Below are 24,693 nucleotides of genomic sequence, written 5' to 3'. Positions count from 1 at the left end.
AAAACTACTGTACCACTTCACTTTTCTGTCCTTTAGCTTAACTCTTTGCTGACGCACAGGCCACAAGTTCATTAGAGGACTTTGTGTAAATGCTTTTCCAGAGAACCAAACCCTGACTGTTGTGCAAAAATCAGTCTCCCTGTTCTTAAAGGCTTTTAGCCAACTTCAAAGAGAATGTACAGGCCCATATGTGGGCATTAAGGGTGCAAATGCCTCCCACCCCACCCCCGCAGCCCTGCCAGCACAGGCATCATGTATAAGAGGCAAAGCCTCCACTGGGTCTTAGCACACAACCTCTCCCCTTTTCCTAGCCTTACTCTGATTGTGCCAAAAAGCTCATACAGCAGCTTGCAGTCCCATGACTCTTCCCCTGAAAGTACCTCTGTTGCTTAAAAGTGAAAAACTTTCCAGCTTGTCAGACTTATTAACATAACACAGAACCCGTGAAAGAGAGGTTAAGTGGTAATTAAAAGAATTAAAAATGTAAAAGGTGTGTGCCTTTGTGATTTACTGACAAAACAGTTGTCTATTATGTCTATGGGACTTAAGTTTAAAATTTGCTTTAAATATTTCATTTACAATTTCATAGGTATTTAGGTGCACAATCCAAGTACAGGTTGAACCTCTCTAGTGTGACAACCTCGGGACCTTATCAATGCTGAAAAAGAGAATTTGCTGGACCACAAGAGGTCAATTCTACCTAGAAGCATGTTCAACACTTCTACTGCTTAGTAGGTTCTTAAAAGACATCGACAAGAAAGTTAGAGATAAATAACAGCACAAACCAGTGAGAGTCAGGACTCCTCATCCTCAACACCAAGGGGCTCAGCACCCATTGGTGTCTGATGCCTCCCTCACCATTTCCTTCCATCTTTCCCTGTCCAGCGTGGAGTAGCTTAATTTCTGTAGACTAGCTTCGCACCAACCTACTATATCATCTACCCATTCTCTGAGGGATCTGACTGTCCTATTGTGCCGAATACCAGGGTCTTGACTTTTCACTTGTCATTCATTTGCCAGATATGGTGCTTCCATTGTATAACCTCCTGCAGTAGGTTCTCTTTTAGCTGTATCTTCCTATATAATTCTTCACTGGTGTCCTTCTGCATTTATCCTATTCTCAGGATCTTCCTATAACTACTCCTCTCAAAACATCAATATCCTTCTCTTCGAACCTTTCATTATCACCCACGTCTCACATCCATACAACATGCTGCTGAATGCAACCTTCTTCAAGACGCCCAGCTTCATTCTAAGCTAATCACTTTGCTTTTCCAGATCTTACCCATCACCTTCAAACTCACTCTTGCTTTCACTATTCTAGTCACTATTTCCTTCTTACAATCTAAATCATATGTCATGTATGATAGTGTTATGTTAGAGCCAGGACTGGTGGCTGTAAATAACTTAAAAGGCTTCTGAGGTGGGAGAACAGACTTTCCACCGGACTGTACAAATGAGGACGTTTCTACTGTAATTAAACACGCGAACAAAATCAGCCTGGCTAAATGCTCTTCTGAGTATTGCATCATGTGGTATAACACTATAGCAACAAAATGTAGAGAGTTGCAATTGGAATTTGTTCCATTGACACTATGTTCTTGGAGGAAAATGGTTAAAATCATAATTGAAAATGTGAGCATTAATTAAAAGAAATGCTACCAAATAAGAGAGACTGGACAGAAAAAAAAGTATATATTCGGTCATATTAAGCCAATTTCTCTCATTCCTTAAAAGCATCAGTTATAAACTCTGTCACCATAAGCCTTATAACAGGACCCCTACATTTGCATCCAAACCAATTAGAATACATGTACTTTTTCAGTTGTTATTTGCTTGCTCCAATAAGTAACAACCAATGCAGCTAACAGAATGTTGGGATGGATTAGGGTGTATGTCCATAGTTTCCACATATGCTTATATAAACTCCATTTTGCTTTGTGAATCCATTTTGAATGTGAACAGTCCTGTGTCAGGAATTCCGCTGCCTCTGGGCTTGGATACCAAGAACCTCAATGAGCTCAGCTGCACCCAACAGACTTGCAGTAAGTGACTGTGTAAGCCTGCAATTATATCAGAACCGCTTTCTGTCCAACCCTTGCCTGCTCCACTCCAGCACTAGTCCCTGCCTGCTTCTGAATTACTGATTCCTAATTCTTGGCACTGACCATTGGCTTGTTTCATGACCACAGCCCTTTGGTCTCTTTTGGCTGATGATTCCAATCTTTGGCTTCACTCCAGACCACAGCTATGGGTCTGTCCTCTGGTTCTGCTCTGACCACTAGGTCACAACAGCTGATAGCTTAGTAGACCAACAGCTTTCCCTAGCTACTGCTTTAATGTCACAATTGTATGATTTCCCTAATTTATGCTGCTGAGGCATCTAGTAGCCATCTAAATGGTGGAGATTCAAAACAAGTGAATACAACCACTGTCACACACTCTTGCTTTAGGAAAATTGGCTTATGAATATGAACATGAATAACTCAGATGCTTTAGATAAAATCCCTAACGTAATATCAATTTTACCATTACAGTCTGCTGAATGTGTACATCCTCTTTTTGTGAATGTATCTTTTATGTGAAATTAGAAATACGAAGTGTGGATCTGTTTATAATTCAAATTTTGCTAATGAGGGCCTTTACTGATGCTCCAGAAACTTAACATATTGGTAATCCAGTCAATGATCTGTGAATAATCTTGTTTTTCCTGTAAACCCAAACTGTGGTTGGTCCTAGAATGGTATGTGCCCAGCCCACCCAATGCCAAAATGTATTTTGGCTCTTGTACTTGAGGTGAGAAAAGTTTGAACTGAGCATAAAGAATTCCTGCCTTGGGCAAAAGGGACATAAGGAGGGAGAAACCAAACTTTAGGAGCAGTTGCCAGAAGACCCCCCTTATTACCAGCTGAAAGGCCTAATGGAAATGTCTGAGATTGAATGGAGTAGGAGAGAAGGAGGGAAGCACAAGGCCTATGCTAGGAGGCTGCTTATGAAGGAGATGTTTAAATAAACCATTTACGGTAAGAAATTGTATGGAAAAAGTTTCATAGTGGATTAGGATTAGCTGGTATTTTTTGTTTATTTTAATTTAGTAATTTACTTGATCTGACACTTTTCACTGCAACCACTTAAATCCTACCTTTTGAACTAAATAAAAACATTTTTTTATTATTAAACCCTGTGTAAATAATCATTACTAGGGGACAGGAGAGCAACCACTGTGCAGTCCTCTCTTTCTTTGATAAAGAGGGCAAATTTACGAGTTATCTATGTAAAAGTATCACATGGGGATAAAAGGAATTTGTTTGGGCTTTGGGTCCCTTTTGGGGGGTTGGTTTCTTGGGCACTGAGCCTTCCCGAAGTTGAGCTGGTTCATTGCCTGTTTTGCTCTGCACAGGGGGCAGTAACCCCAACTCTGTGCCTTGGCTGGGGGAGACCAGAGCTTCTGGTCCAGGAGGACAAGGTGGTAGGGAGCCCCACAGAGCAGAAAAGTAGGCAGCAGTGGCTTGATTAGCACACAGAGGGACAACCCCAAAGGGATTCTGTGATCCAACCTGTTACAACCAAATTCCTGGATGTCTTTAAGACGCAATCTTGAAACTGTTTAATAGGAGAATGGTGATAAAAGCTCTGCATGTGCAGACTGTAAAGGAGACTAAGACACTATTAATCCAGTCATTTTGTGAAGCTACTTAATGAAAAACCCATGTACTCCAATACCATGTATGAAAGGTACCAGGACAAGCAGCAGCAAGAATTCTGGAGCATCGAGCAGCAAAAGGATTATGATTTGATCCTCATCAGTCTAAATTAAACCTCCAGTTATAAGTGACTACGGAAAACAGACAGGCTCCACCGTGTTTCATAATATGGGCCCAGTCTCATTCCCAGAGAGGTCAAATACCAAATGCCCATTGACCCAAAGGGAGGAAGATCAAACCCATAACGCCCAGGAACATATTCAAATGTCCATATTGATAATAAATACATTTGAGCATTCACAGCAGCCACTCAGTCTTATTTTTTTTTAAATCAAGAGGTTAGGTATTGTTTGGTCCAAGTAATTATAAACTCGGTATGAAAATACGAGGCTACAAAAGCTAAGCCAGTATTTAAGGTCACCAGAAGAGAGTCAACAGTGGGTGTAACTGACATTGAACTTAATGGAATTGCGTTGGTTTACAAGCACTGAGGATTTGGATCTCAGAGTCCAATCCTGCAAGGTGGTGAGTGCCCTGAACTCTCATTGCCTTCCACGGGAATTTTAGGGAATTCTCAGAATTCAAAGAGAGTCACTCAGCAGGACTTTGCAGGATCAGGCCCTGGAATACACTAATCTCCTCTAAGAGAACACTGAAGCAATGCAGTCATTCAGTCCCTTACAGAGATGTCCAACTTCAAAGTCTTCTTAAGTTTCCTAGGGACTCTGAAGTTCTCCAGACAAGCGTCAAGATGTAATGATTTTCAAACCAAAAGTAACAAGAGTGGGGGTTGAGGAGGAGAATAAAAGTCAGGACCATTACGTAACTCAGAGTAAATCAATCCTCTGTTTCTTACAGTGGTGAAGAAAAATCATTGTGCTCTGTGCAAATCTCACTTCTTGTGGTAACAGTAATTTATATTGCTGTCATTGGTATATGAAATTTAGTAACAAAATGCAGAAACTTAAGACAAAGTCTAAGCTTGGACTCTTGCTTTGAAATCAAGAGAGTATCCAGATGAAAGCCTGAAGCACGAGGGGTAAAATCCAATAACGCAGCAGGACACAATGCCATATGAATTATTCCCCATTGTAGCATATCATTGTTGTGACACCCCTGATGTTTAAACTTCCCTTGCTTTCATCTCTGCTTAAAACAGTGAAGCAGCCACAAATCAAGGAAACTGTTGATAGATGGGGAATGCCATTGAGCCTTTTCTCACGCACACATGCACCATTTAAGTCATGAGAAAAAACTGCTTGTTATTAGAGAATCAAAATCTCACTCCTGGCTAGTATAAGGACAGATCTGATGAGGGGAAAATATGTTGGAAGTTGTTCAACATTTACCTCGGCCCTGCCAAGAGAAAGGAAGTGGAGGGAAGCTAATGGAGAAGAGGAAAAATACTTGCATTTATGAAATTTCTGTTGGCATGCAACATTATCACATTAAGGTGAAGCCTGCATGTTGTTGCTGCATGCCTGGATTAATTGTATAACCTCTGGTCTGTCACTAACAGGAATTACACATTTCCATACAGTAGTTGCAAGAACTTTCCTGTCAGTCATCTGCTGCTGTTTCTAACCCTCAGAAATTGAATTATACCAGCTGCAGACAATTTTGTGTCAAATGCTTTTGCCCTTAATTCTTTGACATTGTCTTCTCAGAGAAATCAAATATGACTCAGTGAAAGATGGCATATAAATGACAAAGTCAGTAGAGTATTCTGTCCCTTGCATCCAATGGAATCTGATCGGACAAACATACATACAGTATCTTTAAGAAATGGGATTACACCAGTTTCTTTGGCAAAATCTTCCAAAGGAGGACTGAAGCGGTGGTGTAGGTTACAACGTGTACAGCATTAGTCTGGGAAGAAGATATGGACAAGACAAAGAATACAGGTTGAACCTCTCTACTTTGGCATCCATGTGACCTGACCAGTACTGAATGAGACAATTTGCTGAACCACAGGAAGTCGACATTGTTTAGCAACACTGCCAAAACTTCCACTGCTTACTGGGCTCATAGAAAATACTTAGGGGGTAAACTACAGCTAAAAAACAGCACAGAACACAGAGATCCAGGACTGGTGGCTGTAAACAAACTTTATGGAACACAGGAAAATTGGCCACACCCATAAGTGGTCATCCAGCCAACTAAAATCATGCCAGATTATATATGTTGCCAGATGAGAGAGTGCCAGACTAGAGGTTCAAACTGTACAGTGAAAGCAAAGTAGCCCATACAGCTTAGCTTGGGTTCTGATCTCAAATCTATCCCTGGAGAGGTGTTGTTTGCATGGCCTCAGCAGAAGGGAAACCAGCCTCCCCAGGAACAGGCTGGCTAGAGTTGCCAGGAGGGTGTTAAAAACTAATAAAAAAGTGTAAGAGATGAGTTCAAAAATCAAGATGTTCAGAAGACATGAATCAAAGACCAAAGAATATGAACAGAACAAATTCTTTAAAAGCTGATGTTGTGCCAACATTTTTAAAAAAAAGAGTAAAACAAGGTGACTGGATAATTGCAGTCCTATCAGTCTCATCATTCATGGGCAAGACAATACAGTGGCTGATATGGGACTCTATTGATAATAAATTAAAAGAGATCAATATAATTAATGACTTAAGAAGGGATTATGTAAAATAGATCCTGTCAAACTAATATAGTATTTTTTTCAAGTTTATATGTTTGATAAAACTAACAGTGCTGATATAATATATCTAGACTTCCGGAGGCATTTGACTTAGTAACATATGACATTTTGATTAAAAACTAGACTTTGAAATGAAAATAGCACACAGCAAGTGGATTAAAATCTGGCTAACAGATCTCAAAATATAACTAAAAGTGAGGAACCATCATCAAGCATGTATGTTTCCCACAGGGATGTGTTCTTGGCTCTGCACTATTTAACACTCATCAATGAACTGGAAGAAAGCATACAAATCAGCAGATGAGACAAAGCAGGCCACTGATACAGTGCAATATAGATTGCTGGATGCAAAATAGCATCTTCAGAAAAGTAGTAATGGAATGAGAGGGAGCGTCATCTTATGGAGCAGAAATTGCTTAAGAGAGAGAGGAAATAAATAGTAAGAATAAATTGTTCATTTTCATAACAAGCAAATAGTGGAGCACCTCAAGTATCTACAGTGGACTCAGGCTGTTTGTTTATAAAACTACCTGGAAAAGGGAGTAAAAAGTGAGGTGGTAAAATGCACAGGCACTGTCCAATTACTTATGATAGTTAAGTCCAAAGATGACCTTAAACAGTTACAAAATGACTGAGAAATAAAATGTCAGATTAAATTCAGTATTAATATATGCAAAGTAATGTTCATTGGAAAAATAAAATCACATCTCTCTCTGACTGCGTCTACACAGCCCCCTCCCTTTAAGAAGGGGCATGTTAATGAGCAAAGGGGAATATTCAAATGAGGCACAGTTAAATACACCTCATTTGCATATTTCCACGAGATTTGGCTTCCAGCAGAGCCCCTGCTGTTTCAGGAATAAAGGGGCTTTTGGAAATGGGGGTTCCTTCTAAAAGGGCCCTGTTGACACATCTCTGTAGCTTCCACAAGGCATTCTTTTGGAAGTGAAATCATGAAGGAATATGCAAACGAGGTGAAAGCTATTTAAATCTGCACCACCTTTGAATATTCCCCTTTGCTTATTATCAGGCCCCTTCCAGAAGGGAGGGGGCTGGGTAGACACGGTCTCTGTGTACATAAAATGATGGAATTCCAATAAGCTGTTACAACTCAGGAAAGAGGTCTTGGAGTTATTGTGAATAGTTCTCTGAAAATATCTGTTCAATGTTGAGCACAATAAAAACATCTAACTGAATCAAACCATTAGGAAAAGTATAGATAAGAAAAAAAAACTATAATGCTGCTACATAAATTCAAGATATGACCACAACTTCAATACTGCATGCAGTTCCCCCAGTTGCCCCATCTCAAGAAAAGATCACTTAGAATGGCAAAAAGTGCTTAACAGGCAACAAAACCAATTTGGGGTATAGAACAGCTTCCATACGAGGAAAGATTAAAAAGGCTACAACTATATATGTTAAAGAGCCAGCTGAGGTGGGGGAGAATGAGAAGTCTATAAAATCATGACTAGTGTAGAGAAAAGTGAAGGAAGAAGAGTTATGCTCTTTTGCTGTTGTATAGGAACCAAGAGTAACCCAATGAAACTGACAGGTAGTGGGCTAAATCAAACATAAGGAAAACGTTTCTTCACACAAAGCACAGTCTTCAGAATTTATTGCCAGGTAAAGTTGTGAAGGCCAAAAATATAACTGGGTTAAAAAAAGAATTAAATACATTCTTGGAGGATCAATCCATTAAACACTATTAGTCAAGAGCAAACTCCATGCCCTGGACTTGTATCTTAAAGTACCAAGACTTACCATGCCCAATTACCAGGATTTCTCCTCATAACCTTTATTCCTTGAGAACTGAAGTACATTTAAGAAAGAACTCTGGATCGCGCTCCTTCCATAAGGCATATACACTAGTGAAAGAAACAAAAGCTCCCAACATTTAATATAGAGGAGAATCAAAAGGGAAGTATTTAAAGGTAACTACCCAACCTACATGTGCACCAGTGAGAACAGAGACAATGAAGGAACCCAACAGGATCTTACTTGTACATAGATATGACCTACTAGACACTTTTCCCAGATATCCTATACAAAATACTTTATATACTGGTACTTAACACTGCTTTGAAAGGAATCTGTGTGACATTTTCGCAATAGAACACATTTAAGAAATACTACACTTCCCTATAGCATTTTAATTGATACACAATGCCCCATCTGGCTTCTACTTCTGTATGAACATACAAAAATGCTATACTAAATATTTGTGTTTCCACAGACATACAGAAGTGCTATGCCAAATGTTATTAGGAGCAGAGTGGTGTCAAAAATGTTTAACTAGAGAGTACTAAGAATATGGCTAACCATAAATAACTATATAAATATGCATTGTATGTATCTGTAAGTGTCTATTCAAATAAATACATATGGCGGAGGGACTATACTTATCACTTATTATTTGTCAGGCATTTCTGGTTTTATGATGCATTTATACCCTCTATGGCAGATGTGGGCTGTAAATTTTCCCCATTAGTATAATGAAACCAATAAAGAAAAAGATTGTTAGGTGGGGTAGATAGTGTGGAACCCTACTCTGATCATTTTTAAGAAAACACAATGAATTCCTTCCATTACAGGAATTGCTGGGTGAAATGTTATAACTGAAAGAGCTCAGGCGAGAGCTATGTTTCTCAATTTTTTTTTTTTAATAAAGTACCCCTTTTTCAAAAAAAAGCGCCCCCTCATTTCTCTCATGTACACCTAAGGGTACGCATATCACCAGTTGAGAAATGTGGCCCTAGCGAAATCTGAGGTCTTTAAACAAGTGCCATTCAACCTTTCCAGATTACATACCCTTTTCAGGAGTCAGATTTGTTTTGAATACAACCAAGTTACACCTCACTTAAAGCTACTTACAAAACATACAAAAACGTTACAGAAAACTACTGCTGAAAACTTGCTGACTTTCTACCATCTTATCAAATAAATGAATTGGAATAGAAATATTCACTGCCTTTCTTGTAAAAGAAGAGATGCTGATACTCAGCCAGCTCCCCACCATCCCTCCCTCAGCCAGTCCCATGTCTGGGGCTGCCAAGATGCTGGTACTCAACACCAGCAAGCACCAGCACAAAAAAAGGCATGGGAAATATTATACTTACATTTCAGCATAAATCCTATGAAGCAGTAGAAACCATTCATTGTCTGAATAAAGTTTTAAATTGTACTGACCTAACAGGTGTAATTTATGTAGCCTGTTGTAAAACTAGGCAAATATCTGGGTTAGTCGATGTACCCACCCCTGCCCCAACGAAATACCTCTGCATACCTCCAAGGGTACACATACCCCTACCCTAGTCGAGGAACACCAGGATTAGAATTGTCTTTTCTGGACTTAAAATTTATTTGGGGGAAAATACACTACTCAGAACAAGCAGGTGAGTGCAAATCAGTTCTGACACAACACTTTAAAGCAAGCTAGCAAATATAATTTGGGATTTACTCCTAATTAACCCTTAAGACAGCAGTTTTGCACTGAAAAGCTCACCCATTGAGATTATATTTCCAGTGTTGCCAGCTCTTGTGATTTTACTGTGTAAGTCATGAAATTTTGAGTTTATTTCAAGCCTCTGCTACAGCACTCAAGTGACTGCAGCAATCTATCTGTATTAAAAAAAGCAAACTTCTAGCACTCAGTTTCAGAGAATACCCTGAACGTATATCCTAAACACATCCTAAAGGCTCAAAATCAAGAAGGCAAATCATCCCTCCACCAGTTTTATTAATTATTAATTATTATTATTATTATTATTATTCGCAAACAGAATGAAAATCTACATGCTTCATTTCAATCATTGCTCTGGGGTGTGGCTAGGGAAGAGGGGTTCAGCAGGCAGGCTGCTCTAAGGAAAAAGGGCAATCTCAGCCCCCACTTTCAGCACAACAGGGGGCAGGTGAGAAGTGCCTCTCCATGGCCCCTGCAGCTCGAGAGGGCAGAGCTGGAGGAGGGGTGCATGTCCCCCAGATGGCTGCACTCCCCAGATGGACAAAGGAATGCAGCAAACTGCACTTTCCTCTTGCTGCCTAATGAAGGGGAACAGCCAGCAATGTCCACATATGATTGGTCATCTGGCAGGTGGGAGGCTTGGGGTGGAGGCAGTCCCAGGCTGGAATGGGGGCCAGAGGGTGCCCCTAGAGTCAACCACTTTGACCTGCCTGGTGATTTGGTCTCTTTTCTGTATGTTTTTTTTTTTTATGAGAAGCAATCCCGCTCTCCTGGCACAACCTGCCCCAACCATTGCTTTAAGTTATAAGAGGATGCTATATACCATATTTGGTGGTCCTAGTTCTTACTACTTAGGTGGAATTCTTGAACAATCAGGCAGACCAAGTCTCTCAAATATATTGTGGTATGGCTAACCTCGTTCCTGGGCTCCAGGCCTCTGTTCAGTCCACTAGCCCCAGGGCCAGGACCGTGTTGCACTTCTTGAGATCGGGGGATGGTGGTCTGGGGTGGGGGGTTGGACGACCCAGGCCCCACCCACTTGTTCCAGCCTCCAGCCCAGGGACCCTGTGTGGCTGCTACTGGTGGGAAAGGGTTCCTCTCACCATGGACACAAAAGCCCTTCTCCCTGGACCTCTTCCCCAGAGGATTCCCCCCAACCCCCTGTGCCTCCTCCAGGTAGTGGCAGCAGCAGCAGTGTGTTCCTCTTCCTGGGTCGACTCCCCCTGTGCGATCAGTCTGTTCCAGCCTCCTGCCGGATCTCTAAGCCACCTGGATATGGGCCTTAGCCCTTTGCTGCTGAGTAGTCCTCCCCTCCACTGCTGTTTCCAAAAACTCCCCTTGCTTCTTTCCTCTCATCTCCTATACTCTCCTCTATCACCCTCCTCTCCCACTGGGCAAAGGGTTTTTAAAGGCAGTCTTAAGTGGGGCCAGCGGGCCCCAGTTGACCCAGGGCAGCTTCCTCCCCAGCTGTTCCCTCTCTGTTTATTTGCCAGCCCTGCTTTTCTCTCTTGTTCTCACCCCCTGCCAGCCTTAACCTGTCACGATACAATCTCAGTTTTTAAATTCACGCATTTTTGCGATCTGAGTCTTAGTTTTTGAATGCTTGGGATGGCAATGTGGCAGTTCTCCAGCAATCAGCTAACCTGTATATATAAACTCTCTTTGCTTTCCTAGTCCCATCTTTACTCTCTTGGAGAGAGAAGTGGATGAGGCTTGCAGGAGGCAAATTTACTACAAATGTCATGTCAAAGTACTCATATCCAAGACTAATTTTATAAACCACCAAGAATAAAATGTTTCCTACCCTAACTACACAGAATTAGTCTATCCGTGGGTATATGCCAGTCATTCAAAAACCCAGCCCTGAGATTTGAGCAGGCTCACATAATCCAATTTTGTTAAAATATAGAAAGATACAGCATGTAATAGGCAAACAGTAGTTCCAGGGTTAAAACTAAAAACATGCGGACATTAAATTCCCTTTAGGATTTACAGTAGATACCAATGTTTAATTAATGTTACATGACTTATGCTGTGATGCAATACTGTATAACAAACTGCAATTAAAATTAACTGGACTCAATACCAGAAATGTTTTAAAAGTGAACACTTCTGGATTTCATCTTTGCCCTCAGTTCAGCAAGGAGCATTAGCTAATGAAAGGCAGACTATTGCTGCACATGTAATCTGAATGCACAAGACAATCACTGTCACATTTGTACATTGCAGCAAAATTTTTTTTTTTTTTTTAAAATCCATATTTTCCCCAGTTCTACATCAGTCAATGGCACACTGGGGAAAAAAGAGGCTGGGCTAACTTTATTTATGCACAGCATTTAAATGTCAGCTAGGGACAGAACAAATTTAAACTGCAGTGTCTGTTCTTCTGTTTGCAACATGAATTACAAAAAGATGACAGCCTGACTCCTTCTCCCTGATTTTACAAATGGCCACCTTGCCATATTCAGTGGAGCAGTCCTATTGGATTCTAGTAAGTGGGGCGGGGGGTGCAAGCCTATGGGGAAGATCCACTGAGCCCAGGAAGCCTGCTCACCCACTTCCCAGACTTGCCTGGTAAACACATATTAGTTCCACGTTTCCTTTGTATGTGTATGATCCTTTGGACATTTACCATAGACAGACCATGCAAGAATATTACCAAATCAATGACACATCAGTTTTCCAAGGGTACCTTAATATGGCACACATTAAATACAGTTTGAGACAAATGATTTGGGACACACGGAACTGGTAAGGTTACTGAACCCCTCGCCCTCTTGCCTGGGGCTGCTGTTAGGGTCACAACAGGATATTAACACATGGCCTGTGCAGCACCTAAAAAGTCTCTCATACAGCTTGTATGAGACCTAAATGTGGCAGAGACCTTAGGGTGGCCCCTATCACTGAGTGATTTTCACCCCAAGGGATCAGAGGGGTAGCCCAGTTAGCCTGCACCTTCAAAAACAATGAAAAGTCCTATGGCACCTTCAAGACTAATAGATATTTTGAAGCATAAGCTTTCATGGGCAAAGACCCTCTTTGCTAGATGCATGAGTAAGAGAACAAGTTAGAACAGAAAAGTAGTAATCCTATGCCGAAAGATGGCAGGGGAGAAGGGTGAAGCATGATATAAACATATAGTTTCCTCTTATTTTGGCACCAGACAGAAAATACAGATGAAGTTAAAGTGAAATCCTTTATTTGGCCTGTTCCCCTCAAAATAGCATCAAGAAGAACAATAACTTAAAGCTGTCTACATATGCAAGACACCAGAAGGCATTAGTGTTAGTGCAGGGCCAGATGCGTGGGGAACTGTGGATACCAGTAACTAAGTTTAATATGACCTCCAGAACACAAAGAATGTCATAGCCACAACACAGACAATGAAACCTCTATATTTTGGGTGGTGCAGTCCATTTGCAGCTGAAAAAGGATGGATCAGTGGTTAAACTGACAACTGGCCTAGTAAGTGACCTACATTCATTTCCTTCTCCACCACAAACATCCTGTGAGGCCCTTGGGCAAATTAATCAATCTTTCAGCCTCATCTTACCATCTGTAAAAAGGGGTTAAGGGAATTACCTTAAATACATTAATGATATTGACGAGTTCAAATACTATAGCGATGAAGGCCATGTAAGTACACATTTCTCATGCACACGCACGCAAATTGGTATTTGGGAGTTGCTAATGCAGAGTGTAATGCTCTAGGTCCATTTAACTTTTTAAAATAGTTTTTCAATAGGTTAGATGCCTATAATAGATGTGATTCCTGCTCATTTTACTATATTGTTGAATACTTCGGTGGAATGCCTTATGCTTTCTGCCCAACAACATGTGCATGATTGAGATTAGCAAGGCAGAGCTAGCAGTCAGAAACCACATAGCAAATTTAATATTATACATACAGCATTACTATGAGCCATGGTACACAGCAATATCTGGACACAAACATATTTGAACCAAAGGACCTTTTCCCCCACTTTGTATAGCTCTGATTTACCTCCGCGTTTATGTTCTCTCTCCTGGGATTAAGTATAGCAGCCCCATTTTCCACTGGCCCCTTCATTTTCCTATTCATTTCTGCTCCTACTGCTCGAACCTCTAATCCAGCAACATCCATAATCTGGAATGATTTTAGTTAGCCAGGTGACCACTTATCATGGGTGTGGCCAAGTGTCCCATCATCCCTTAAAGTTTGTTTACAGCCACCAGTCCTGATGCCCAGTAGTCTGTGCTGTTACGTAGCTGTAATTTACCCCTAAATGTCTTCTAAGAGCCCATTAAGATGTGGAAGTGTTGGTAATGCTGCTAGGCAATATTTACCTCATGTGGTCTGGCTAATTCTCTCATCTGGCACCCATCAAGTCCAGAGGGTGCTGGACAACAGAGATTCATCCTGTACCAGCTAAAACTATCTTTGTTCTCTTTGTGACAAACAGCTTTCACGTCCAGACTGACTGCTGTATTGCAGGCAGTCAGGTGTGCTGGAGGTCTCCAAAAAACCATACAAAGAAGTGTGCCTCTGGAGCATTTAAGTACATATTCTCTTTTCCTCTTTCCTTACATGGAAGAGGCACCCACACTTAAAACACATCAACTGTTTACTGTTCCTATTGTAATTTTCTGAAAGCCAGATGGTTGAATAAATGTAGTTGTTCACTTTCCTGATTTTGAGCAATTTGTAGGATTTTTTTCTTCACTGCAGTTTGTATTCAAAAGAAATATAGTTCAGTGCTCCAAGAGTCCAGATGTATTCATAAATGGATTCCACTTTAAGAAAGCAGGAAGGAGAGAGGGGGAAGACAGGCTTACAAGTGAAGGGAGGTAAAACTGAGCTAAAGCAACCCATCACTAATTATAGCCAGTTAAACTCTTAATATTTATGCCTGTTAAACTATTTAAAACTATATCGCAAAACTGTCACTAGGCAGCCATTTCACAGTATTGTAGACTGTAATATGGCACTGTGTGTTATTTAGCTGTGTCTGAATTTTTAAAAGCTGTAGATCCAAACTACTATACTGTAAAATGGGAGATACAGGAAAAGCTTAATTACCCAGTAACCATGAGGAAAAGGGGTTGCTGGATAGTCAAACTTTCCAGAAAGTTCAGAGGGCCTCAGGCCTACTCTGCCAGCCCCGGCTGGGCAGCCAGCAGCCAGCCCCTGGCAGCCAGCTCCACTCCATTGTACCACAGCTGGGCAGCCGGCAGCCAAGACGATGCCAGTTGGTTGAGTGTGCTGGTTATCTGAATGCTAGAAAACATGGCTTTTACTGTATTATGAAATTCTAGCCAATAATCTGGCAGTGCAATAATAGCCAAGAATGCGCATCTTTCCATAGGTCCACTGAACACAGGCTGAAAACCACGGATCTGGACAACATCCAGCTGAGAAGTTAAGACAAGCAAGAGGCTTGCTGATAGAAGCTACTTTAGTGTGGAATTTTTTGCCTCCAGTCACACATTTCAACACATTTTCCCTAGTGCCATTTTTTCTTCTTTTGTCAGGACATTTGACATCCATTTACATCTGGAAATCTTTTCAATGGTCAGGTTTTATATTATCATATAAGCCAGATTTAGTTGATATTTCAAGACACTGTTCAGTAGAGATTCAAAAAGATATCACCATAGCAAAATCTCAAAGTGCTGCAAGTTATGTAGAAAGGACCCTGTGCTATATGCAGTACGTATAAAAGCTGACATGTGAACAACTGCATGATAATATGCAGATGGCTAAATCTGCCTCTTCTTCTATGTTTGCTTAAATATTGAATTTAGATAGCTTTTCTCTTGTTCACCCAACCAAAGTGGGCTCTCTGTCACATAGCTCTGTAAGGTCTGGTACATGAAATTAAGCAATAATACATCTTTCTTCAGCACAGAATATTAGCAAGAGCTTCAGTGCACCTATTAACTCCCAAATTTAAAGGGCCATTACTGAGATGAATATTAACAACCATTTTTATTGCCAAAACTGAAAACCCTGGTATAAATCTAATTTTCCCATTCTCCCAATTCAATTTGGACAGCAACACTGAGCTGGTCACTTTCACCTTTTGGTTATCATCACTTGTACAGGTTGAACCTCCCTAATCCGTAACTCTTGTCTGGCAACATCCATAAGTCAGGCATGATTTCAGTTAGCCAGATGACCACTTATCATGGGTGTGGACAAATTTCCCGTGGTCCCATAAAGTTTGTTTACAGTCATCAGTCCTGGCTCTCAGTGTTTTGTGCTGTTATTTAGCTGTAATTTACCCCAATTGTCTTCTAAGAGACCAGCACGTAGCGGAAATGTTGGTATCATGCCAGACAATATTGATAACTCCCATGGTCTGGGAAATTCTCTCATCCGGCATCAGTCAGGTCCAGAGAATGCCAGATGAGACAGGCTCAACCTGTACTAGGTTTCAAACACTGTCGGGAAAAGTTCAAACACCCACAACCTCTCACCCACAACTTGCACAGATATCTTAATTTTTAGGTGGTTTATTTTAGCTTAATACAAATTCAATGTCAGTTTAGAGTTGCTGTAAAACTACATAGCCCTTTCATTTGAAGACATACTTGCATTTAATGCCTTCCTACTAAACCTTTTTTGCCAATATCATTAATCAGGGATAGATTCTCTAAAGTCTTACACATGCAAATAGGTCCACTGACATTAATGTGACAGCTTATGTCAAGAAGGGTTAATCACAGTCTTGAAGGGTCAGTCACTTAATCCAGATAATAGAAAGATGAGAGCTGAAGCTAATAAATTAATTTAGCTTGTTTTACCTAGTAATCCCTCAAACCAATGTATTAACAAGGTGCTTTCTCCTTTTAGCTTTACCAGTTCTTTACAAAACAAGGCTATCTCCTCTGGCCCAGAGCTCTGCCACCATTGCTGCAAAAGTACTGTGTATACAGCATACAGTTACTCTTGCACGAAGTCCGGTCCCTTCACTAAAACTTAGTAAGTGGGCGGAAGCGCTATTCACCGGTAATTGTATGGGAACAGAATCCTTCCTCCCTCTGTATGCCCCGAAGGACATGAAGCAGTCATATAGTGGATCTGTATCACACTTAGCAGCAACAGTCCCTTTGTCATAACTGTGGATAAGCCAGGTCAATTTCAAACCCTCTCCCATGCTAGGCCCCTCTGCAATTAAAGCCTTTCTATGACCATGCAGATGGGGCACCCATAATGTGCAACCCCCTCTGACACTACAAAAGATTCAAGAGAACACTTTCTCCAAGGAACCAAAGTTTTCATAGTGTCCTTAACTTGTGTTGTGACTTTGCACACTAAGTTGTGACCCTTTACCCATGGTTTTTTCCCCTCCAAACTGCATCCATTCAACTGGTCTTTCAGAAATAACGTATCACATCTGCATGCTTGGTTTTCCTGACTGCTGTAACCACCAGACACTGTAGTACACCCAGAGCCAGGATTAGAACCCAATAATCCTGACACCAAACATTCAATTACCTCCTAATTGGGACAAAGAAGCTGGGTCTATACTTGCCCCCAACTTCGAAGGAGGCATGTGAATCAGGGCGATGCGATATTACTGATGAAGTGTTGCAGTGAACATGCAGCACTTTATTAGGCTAATCCTCCCCCCCACCCCCCCGGCAACTTCGAAGTGCTGGCATGCGTATAGCTACGGTCACTTCAAAATGTCTGCACTACAAAATTTTGGGGAGTAAAGGCATTTCAAAGTTTGACATTTCTAAGTTGCTGCAGGGAAGATTAGCCTAATGAAGTGCTGCATATTCATTGCAGCACTTCATTAATAATCTCCCATCACCCTGATTAACATGTCCCCTTCAAAGTTTACGGCAAGTGTAGACAAGCCCAGTGTATTTTGTCTTCATTTGCTATGGACTGATAACAACCTGCTTTTGCTGGTAGTCCAAATGGAAGAGAGCGGTGTTGTGCAATTGAAGGTTTTAGGTTCAAACTCTGCTGGTCATTATATGAGGAGAAATAGTATTGGCTACTCTTCAGATGCATCATAAGGCTTATGAGCAAGAAGATACAATGTAGGTTGCACAGAATCTTAATTCTAGCACTTCCTAATACCTCAGTGCTTGACACTGCTAACTTTACATTCTTCTAACGTGTGAGCGATTGTATGTACTTGCACTCAGACTACATCTAGACTGCAGGCTTCTGTTGACAGTGCTCTTCCAGGCTGCAAATCTTTTGGAAGAGATCTGCCAGTTGGAAGCATTCTATCAACATCCCTATACACCTCTTTCCATGAGGAAAAAGGGATGTCTCAACATTTGGCCCATATGGAGAGGCCAAATGTCAGAAAAGCCCCTCCCGACAGAACTATAGGCAAAAGATATGTAGATGTGTTGTGCAATGTGTGTATTTTTGCCAACAGTTCTCAGCCATCTAGACACAGCCTCAGGATCTAACTGATCACCACATTAGGTTTGGGAAGGAATTTTCCCTGGGTCAGATCCGCAGAGATCCTAGGAGCTTTTCACTTTCCTCTGCAGTATGCAGCATTGGTCACTTGCTGATTCGAACTAGAGTAACTGGTGGATTTTCTGTAACTTGAAGTATAAAAAAAATGTGAGGACCCTAGTAACTCTTTCAGAGGTTATTGGCCTATTGCGGTTCTTTGATATGCAATGCACTGGAGGCCAGATGAGATGATTATAATGGCTCTTCTAGCCTTAAAAAAATAACAGTGTACATAATGATAAATACTGCAGAAAAAATATTTAGGTGAATATTTGTAACCCTTCCTGGAAAATTAGAGAGAACTTGTGGTTATAGAGTAGTTTGCAGGAGACTGGGAAAAGTGGGAAGGAGGAGGGAGATTCTGTGGAGCACTGTGTGGAAAAGTCTGACTATGTAAGCTCCAGAAGGGTTTCTTAAAATAATGGCTTTAGTCCCATCTTCCAGAAAGCAAATTTAATTTGGGACTGGCTGATTCAGGGAGTTGCTATTGTACTACCAAGCCTTTCACCTGTGTATCACCGGTTTTAAACCAGATCAACTCAGAGATGAACACTGTTCCCATCTAACAAAATGCTTGTACACCCAGGAAAACCCACTCTTCCAGATTAGAGTTGACACATTGTCAAGTCAGCATCCAGACAGCAAAACATAGGACTTCTTCTATAAGAGCTATCCGATGCCCTTCCCCTGCACCAGTATCCAACTATCTATTTTTAGCAGTTTATGGTTACATGCAAACTCTGCTAATATGCAAGAAAGGTCATTATACAATTTACAAACATGTCACATGGAATTGAATGTAGTGTGTTTTTCTATGTACTCATGGGTGCTAAGATTTGTACAGTTTCATGTGACAAAAGGCAGCCTGCGTTCCTGCCTCAAAATCCAATTCATATATCTGAAGAGAAAAGGGATATTTTTTTCTTTTCACTTATTTTGCTACCAATTTTAATCCATTTCAAAATGCATTTAAAGAAGTTAGAGCTCCAGGATCTTTAGGTTCCCTTCAAACTGAATATTTTAGCCTGAGTTGTGGTGCCTGATGGTTTGACACCTTTCAAGACTGGACTGGCACTGCCCTAAGCAATTCAAGTGTGAAACTAGCAGTTTGAAATGGGAGGGCAAGAGAGAGAATGCCCACTAACAGCCAAGATTTGACTTAAACATCAGATTCTTCAAAAGCTTTCAAAAGTGCAGACACAGTGGCTGAAGCTAAATGAGACACCAGAGATTTTAGAATACATGGCTCGGTGGTGGTTTTTAAAATAAAATTATATAGAGAGAAAAACATGCCAATCCTCTCTGAGATCTACTGATGAAAAGTGCTGAATAAGAACTAGATATTATAATACAAGTCATTTTGTTTTTTTTATTTTAATTAACACAGAGAGCAAGTGCATAAGGGGGAGAGAGAATGGTTACTGCAAGATAACTGCTTGCTTCAGGTTCTGAAAGCTTGCACTCCAGCAAGTGCTCAGAAACACACAGCCTGTCAGATTGCAATATACATATTATGCATGCTCACTTTCTGTTCACAAATGTCTGAACTCCTGTCAGAGATTCATCAGCTAAGGTTACAATCAACGAGAGAAAGAATAAAGGGATTTTAAATTACATTTCATCATAACATGAAAACCATATGCCAAAATTAAGTAACTGCCTGCTCTCACTACTCCAAAACATGCCCCTCCTTGCCTTACACCTCTCTTTGGCTTGTTATTTTAATTTTTCACATTGCACGTAGCGTTTGGCTGTGAGCCACATGTGCACCCACACACCTACAAAAAGTCAATGGGAGTCCCTGTGGCCTCAAAGGTTTGTTTGTACAGATCCTTTTGCATGAGGAGGATTTTATATTGTAAGTGCTTCAGGGCAAAGAATTGGTTTTGATTGTGAGTTCATAGCAGTGTAGACCGGGAGACGCCACTGAATTCAACAGACTAACGCCAGCATAATACTAGTGAGATCAGAATCTGGCCCCTTGTCTTCATTTGCTTCTGTAAAGTATTGTATAATGACTTTCATGCTGGTGTATAAGTGACAGCACACTTCTGTGTGATATGAAATAGTAACTCATAGGTGTTCACTATAGTTATGCAAAGATTTGTTTTATTTCAGCTAGAATTCTAATTGTGTAATATGCACTTTTATAAAGAAGTGCCAACTATTTGACTTGGAATAGATGAACCCAGGCAAAAATGATGACCAACATATTGTTTTGCTTCGACCCCAGTACTCTGCAATGTGCTTCATGCAGGCAGCCCCTTACGCCAGTGGAAAGTCACATTATGGTGCTCTGTGAAGAGGCTGATGCCATTACAGGACTGCAGGCCAATGCAGGATTCTGCCTAAATATGGAACATACATAAAGACCAGTGGCTGGCCCAAGTCAGCTGACCTGGATTTATGGGGCTCAGACTCCAGGGCTGTGAAACTGTGGTATACATGTTTGCAGGGGGAGGATCCCAGAGCACTGCACACTGCAACTAACACTGCCGTCTTACAACCATGCAGCCTAAGCCCTGAGACCCCAACTCAGCTGACATGGACCAGCCATGAGTGTTTAACTGCAGTGTAGACATACTTGTAGTGTCCTTTGCAACATAGGGCCCCATCTACCAACTATTATTTAGATTAACTCACATTTGCATTGCATTTTAATAGCCCTTCAAAATCTAACTGGGACAATTTCAGCCTACAACTCTACATTCATACATTTAAATGTAAAGGCAATGCTATATACATTGAAAAGCCAGAATCCTTACGGACAGAAACGCTCCATTATCAAGACACTGTCACTTCTAATCATAACTGTGACCTTCACGCACAAATCAATGCTTATGATAATGAATTCTTATACATCTCAGGGGTGACATTTTTTTTCTTCACACATTTGGGTCCCGCTGTGCAGGAGGCAAGTATAAGCATGCTACAAAAAGAACAAAATTAGCCAGAATTCTCATCTGTAGCATGTGTCATGTTGCAGCACCTGTAACAGGGAATCAGGACAATGCTCCCTATTCCATAGCATGTTACTAAAATGGGATTTCTAAAACTGTTTTCTGGCTCTACACCTTTGGGCTCTGCTGATGGCCTCGCTTCGTTCACAGTGCTAAAATCCTTGACCGCTGGGCTGAACATTTTCACAAGGTATTAAACCAGACCGCAACTTTTGACAGCAGCATTCTTGAACAGATTCCTCAGTAGGCTAATGATTCACAGCTGGTCATACCACCAACTCTTGATGAGGTAGCAAAAGCTGCTAAACAGATGAAATCGGGAAAGGCACCTGGCAGTGATGCAATTCCATCAGAAATTTATAAAGCGGCTGGCGGCTAGCCGACAATGTCTCACCTGTTCATTTATCACCACATTTGGGAGCAGGAGCTAATCCCTCAGGATTTCAAAGATGTCCTGATTGTACACATATACAAGAGAAAAGGTGACTGCGCATGCTGTGATGACCACCGGGGCATCTCTGTGCTCTCTATAGCTGGTAAGATCCTGGGCTGCATACTTAACAACTGGCTTGCACTAAACATGTTCAAAAATGGCATAATTCCTGAAAACCAGTGTGTATTTTGTTCCAGTCGAGGCACTGCTGACATGATATTTACTGCGAGGCAGATACAAGAGAAATGTAGAGAGCAACATCAGGACCCATATGTGATTTTCATTGACTTGACCAACATGTCAGACAACATGATCAGAAATGGGCTCTGGAAAGTACTTGGGTGAACTGACTGTCCTAAAAAAATGTCAATATTATTTGGTCTTCTCATGATGACATGCTAGGTCCTGTCCTTAAAAATGGAGAAAGGACAGCACCTTTTGAAATAACAAATGGCACAACGCAGGGGATGTGTCCTTGCTTCTCCGCTGGTCAGCATCTACCTTTCAATGCTGCTGCTAGCTGCTTTCAAGGACTGCACATTGAACGTATCTATTTGGTTCTGAACAGATGGCAGTATTTTCATCCTCCAGAGATTTCAGGCTTGCACCAAAGTCTTTACTACAACTATCCATGACCTCCTGTTTCTGACTGTGCTTTGTTGACTCATTCAGTCAAGGATGCACAGGAGCTTTCTGAACACTTAGTTACTTCTGGCTCACTGTTTTGCACTCACAGTTAGCCTCAAGATGTCAGAGGTTATGTCTCAGTTTGTTTGAAAAGAGCCAAGAACTCCAGTGATCACTGCTGCTGGTACCATCCTTAAGGCTGTTGACAAGTTCCATTACCTTGGAAGTGTACCATCCTCTAACATAAGCGTAGATGATATATCTATCCGCTTAGCCAAAATCAATGCTGCCTTTGGAAGATTCAAACATGATCACATTGATCATGGTGTTAAACTGCTACTTTGGTACAGAGTTCATCAGGGAGTTGCCCTGAATATCTTGTTGTATGCCTCAGAATCACTGCCATGCTTTGAAACTCGAACTGTTCCACATGCATGGTCTAAGGAAGATTGCCCAATTGACTTGGTGGGACAAAATTCATACCATAGAAGTTCTTAAGCTGTGCGGTGTCATGGGCATGAAGGCATGCATATGAACCAACAGTTTCACTGGATTAGTCATGTGATGATGATAGATGATATGTGGAAAGCGTTTTGTTGGTGGCCAATATAAGTGCTATAAAGACAACATGAAGTCATGCAGCATCTCTCTCCGTGATCTGAAAACTCTAGCTCAAGACAGATTGTCCTGGCAGCAAACCATCACCCAGACTCTCATGTGCTTCGAGAGTCAACACACGCAGGCATTACAGGGAAAGCCTAGGCTCCAAAAAGAACGTACAACACCCACAGTTGGCAGATTTTTTGTGTGACATCTGTAATCATCTCTGCCAATCAAGGACTGGTTTAATCACTCTCCAATGGCATCAAAGAGGATGAGATCCGTTGAACAATGGCTCAGTCTATAGTTTCTCAAATGGCATAAAAGAACAGTCATCATATAGTGAGAAACAGTACATAAACTGCTAGGACCCAATCAAAAATTATTGAAATTGATTGAATGACTACCATTGCTATCAAAGAGCTTTGGGTAACAATCTTAGGGCTCATCTACACTTCCATGAAGATCGACCTGGTTACTATTGTTCTTCCAAAGTTCATTTTCACGCATCTGGTAAGGACGCATGAAATCAATCTGTCTGTGGTTGGCAGTTTACCCCTGCAGTCTCCCATCAACCTTCCCGAGTGAAGACAGTCAAATAAGTCAATTTCCAATATGTGAATTCTAGCTACACAACTGCCATAGCGAGAACTGTGTATCTGAAAACTACTTTCAAGTATAGTGTAGACCTGGACTTAGAAATCTAATCCTTCCTTGTCGCAGGCTTGCTCCCTATCTTGGCAGTTGGACTGCTCCCCATGTTTTAGTGGATTTAATTTATATATCAGATTCAGCACCCCATGATGAGGCCATGTCAAAATAATTATGCAAAGTATCATGCGTGTGTGTGTAAGTTAAGCCTAAAATACAACACTGTGGGAGAGCACCCATCTTTTTTTTCCAAGAAGATCCCAAGCTAGGAATCCAGAGTGGTAGCCTATAATTGATTGAACAGCATCAAAACTGATGGTTAACAAAGCTGTAGAGCTGGATAGGTTCCCTTCCCAACAAACAATTGTTAGATCATTATTCACAAAAGGATACTGGCAGCCTTGCCCTTCATCATCCCAATTTTCCACAGAGTTTCCCCCACCACTGAAATGCTGCCATCTTTGCAATGAAACATAGCAGTGCAAGTAGGGCTGTCCAGTCTGGTATGACGAACTAGCACAATATTTATAGCGGGTATGGCCAACCAAAAAGAGGAGTAAAAAAGTGGGGCTGCAGCTCCTCTGGGGCAGATGTACCATCCCTCTGTCTTTGCACACAGGATCTCAGAATCCTCCATCTGAACAGCTGCCAGCCCTGAAGGAAGACAGGGCTGGGAGCAGACAGCAGGAGGGGCTGCCATACTGGAAAAGCCCAGCAGCCTCACATTCTGCTTCTTTCACTGCTGCCATGCTGAAGGAAGAGCAGGAGAGGGATGGGGGTGGATTGTGGGGAGGGAACCGGGAGAGCATAGAGATGCCATGTGCCCTCCATGCCCTTCATCCCCCACACTGGCAAGAAGTAGATTTCACTCGCATCACTGGTAAAATGTGGTAGTTGAAAACACCACAAAGCAACATCATGCAAGAATTTAGAGCAGGAAATAAAGAGAAACACCTTACGCAACTGAACATGAAAGCACGTAGGCAGAACATATAATAGAGCATTCAAAATACAACATTTCCTCTAAGCTGTGCAGCCGGGCGGTTGCAAAGTTGCCTAACAAGCCCAACACTAGGGCTCACAGCAGGCACACAGAGTGCCTCCCCTGCCTGTGGGCCCCAGGGTG

The 24,693-nt window shown here is 41.4% G+C and overlaps 1 protein-coding gene across 23 annotated transcripts in view; it reads right to left on the bottom strand.

The window, feature by feature from the left end:
- The window catches only part of ADAMTSL1 (ADAMTS like 1), a 627,217-nt gene that overhangs the window by 407,697 nt on the left and 194,827 nt on the right, over nucleotides 1–24,693 (bottom strand). The window contains exon 1 of one of the 23 annotated variants that reach the window (XM_074994943.1): nucleotides 13,827–13,915. The exons of the other annotated variants lie outside the window; for them this stretch is intronic. Coding sequence (XP_074851044.1) covers nucleotides 13,827–13,904 — 78 coding nt within the window. The 5' untranslated portion in view covers nucleotides 13,905–13,915. Of the gene's footprint in view, nucleotides 1–13,826; nucleotides 13,916–24,693 lie in introns of those variants that run through there. 23 annotated transcript variants of the gene reach the window in all.

This window comes from Carettochelys insculpta, chromosome 5 (genome assembly GCF_033958435.1).
Source record: "Carettochelys insculpta isolate YL-2023 chromosome 5, ASM3395843v1, whole genome shotgun sequence".
Lineage (NCBI taxonomy): Eukaryota > Metazoa > Chordata > Testudines > Carettochelyidae > Carettochelys > Carettochelys insculpta.
Note: the sequence above shows the minus strand (reverse complement) of the source record. Positions and strands in the feature narration are given on the sequence as shown.